This window comes from Atta colombica, unplaced genomic scaffold (genome assembly GCF_001594045.1).
Source record: "Atta colombica isolate Treedump-2 unplaced genomic scaffold, Acol1.0 scaffold205, whole genome shotgun sequence".
NCBI classification, from domain to species: Eukaryota; Metazoa; Arthropoda; class Insecta; order Hymenoptera; family Formicidae; genus Atta; species Atta colombica.
In genome coordinates this window covers 773,277-775,599 of record NW_017259300.1, presented here as the reverse complement: position 1 = coordinate 775,599, position 2,323 = coordinate 773,277, and the positions used below count along the sequence as shown (strand labels likewise).

The following is a 2,323-nucleotide window of genomic DNA, read 5'->3' as shown; positions in this document are numbered from 1 at the left end:
TATATTACTTAAATATTTATTTATTATACAATTTTTCCTTTAATTGTCGAAAAGTACATATGACATATGCAAAATAAAATCCAAAATGATGCAAAATGATGTTCTATGTACTTTTTAATTAATCACAGAGGCTGGGTCATTCTGTTGGCATCTTTCTTCTACTTTGAGATTCCTATTCTGCGCATCCACTTCGCGCAGGCAATACTTTTACATAAGAAAAAAGTGGGAGTTAATATTCTAGTGTAACATATAGAAGTCTGTGTAGCAGTGTGAAACATATTTGTAATTGCCACAAAAATGTATGGCATGCGACCGAGTGTAGATCGAGTGTGATAATATATTTTCGTAAGTAAGTATTTATTACTATGAAATTAATAATTTACATTTCCCATATAGCACAAATCATTTCTCCAAATCACGGTCACCATGAGCATGTAAATTAAAAAATCTGGGACATCACTTTACTTATGCAAAACGTTTAAGAAGTGAATCAGCACAACCTATGTACGTAGTGATGTTCATGTATTACGTAATCATTCGTTTTATATTTTTATCTTATGTTTTGATGTTTCTTCAATCTATTCACAAGTCTACATATGTATAGTAATTGTATGTGAAGTAATTTCGTACGTGCAGTAATTACATGCAATTGCAATGATTGTGTTTCGAGATAAAAGTAATAGCATGATGATTGTGCTATTGGGAACTACTTGATATTGCTTGATATAAATGTTAAAAAAATTATTGTAAAGAATATCGTTATCAGTTGATAATTCTTAGACGCCAAACATAACCAGCTTATCGATAGTACGACAACATTTCCAAATTTTTCAGAAGTTTGTCGCTTGGTATAAAAGCAACTGGAGTAAGAAATCAAAATAATTAGTCACTATGATTCGTTCATGTATTCTCACCGCGGCGTTGATCGTTCTGGCCGGCTCGAATGCGGTCCAGGAAGCGGATAAGGATTGGTATAAAAATAGTCTGGTATATCAGATCTATCCAAGAAGTTTCAAGGACAGTAATGGCGATGGCATTGGCGATTTGAATGGTATCACGGACGAGTTAGAACACATTAAGGACATTGGCGCCGATGCGTTATGGATGTCACCGATCTTTTCTAGTCCACAGAAAGATTTCGGCTATGATATTTCTAATTTTACCAATATCAATGAAGAATACGGCACCTTAGATGATTTTAGAAAACTCGTACAGAAAGCACAATCCCTTGGATTGAAAGTAATCCTTGATTTCGTGCCGAATCACAGCTCTGATCAACACGAATGGTTTAACAAAAGTATCCAAGGTATTAAACCCTATGACGAATATTATGTATGGCATGACGCAAAATCTGAAAATAACATTAAGAAACCACCGAATAACTGGTTGAGTGCTTTTGGAGGCTCTGCCTGGGAATGGAACGAAATACGAGGGCAGTATTATCTGCATCAGTTCGCTGCTGGACAGCCAGATCTCAATTATCGTAATAGTAAGCTGCGAGAAGAAATGCAAAACGTGTTGGTATTCTGGATGGATCTGGGCGTAAAAGGTTTCCGCATTGACGCTATCAATCATTTGTATGAGAATGATCAATTCTTGGATGAACCATTAAGTAACTTAGACGTACCAAGCAATGATTACGACTACTTGAATCACATTTACACAAAAAATCTTCCCGAAACTTACGACGTTCTCAAGACTTGGAGAGAGTTGATGAACAATCACTCGACGGGTGACACGAAAATGATCTTGACCGAGGCCTATGCGGACTTTGATCTCACTATAAAGTACTATCAATCTGGTTCAACGGTACCATTCAACTTCGTGTTCGTTAGTGATTTAAATAACAAGTCCAGCGCAGCCGATTTCAAACATAATATCGATCGTTGGATAAACAACATGCCTAAAGGTGCGGAATATGTTGCGAATTGGGTGACGGGAAATCACGACAATCATCGCGCGGCTAGCAGATTCGGGGAGAAACGGGCCGATCAACTTTCCATGTTGGCAACCGTTTTGCCCGGTATAAGCGTGATTTATAATGGCGACGAGATCGGTATGCTCGATAGAAATTTTACATACAACGAAACTGTGGATCCTGCCGGATGCGGAGCTGGAGAGGAAAGGTATTACTACAATAAAACAATGAATTTAAATAGAATCGTTACGACATAATATATAATAGATTTAAATGAAATCTATAAATTTATCTATATTTTATAAATATATCCTGTGATTCTTATATTTTATATTGTTTGAAATATAGAAATGTTGATTGATAATATTATGTAAAAAATATTATCGCAAAAATTATATATATATA

General features: G+C 35.6%; 1 protein-coding gene across 1 annotated transcript in view; it reads left to right on the top strand.

Moving 5' to 3' along the window:
• The first annotated feature begins 841 nt into the window (after window positions 1-841).
• Window positions 842-2,323, top strand: part of LOC108687322 (alpha-glucosidase-like) — a 2,681-nt gene continuing 1,199 nt past the window's right edge. Inside the window, exon 1 of the mRNA XM_018193019.1 lies at window positions 842-2,126. Within this exon, the coding sequence (XP_018048508.1) occupies window positions 892-2,126 (1,235 nt within the window). The 5' untranslated portion in view covers window positions 842-891. The remainder of the gene's footprint in view (window positions 2,127-2,323) is intronic.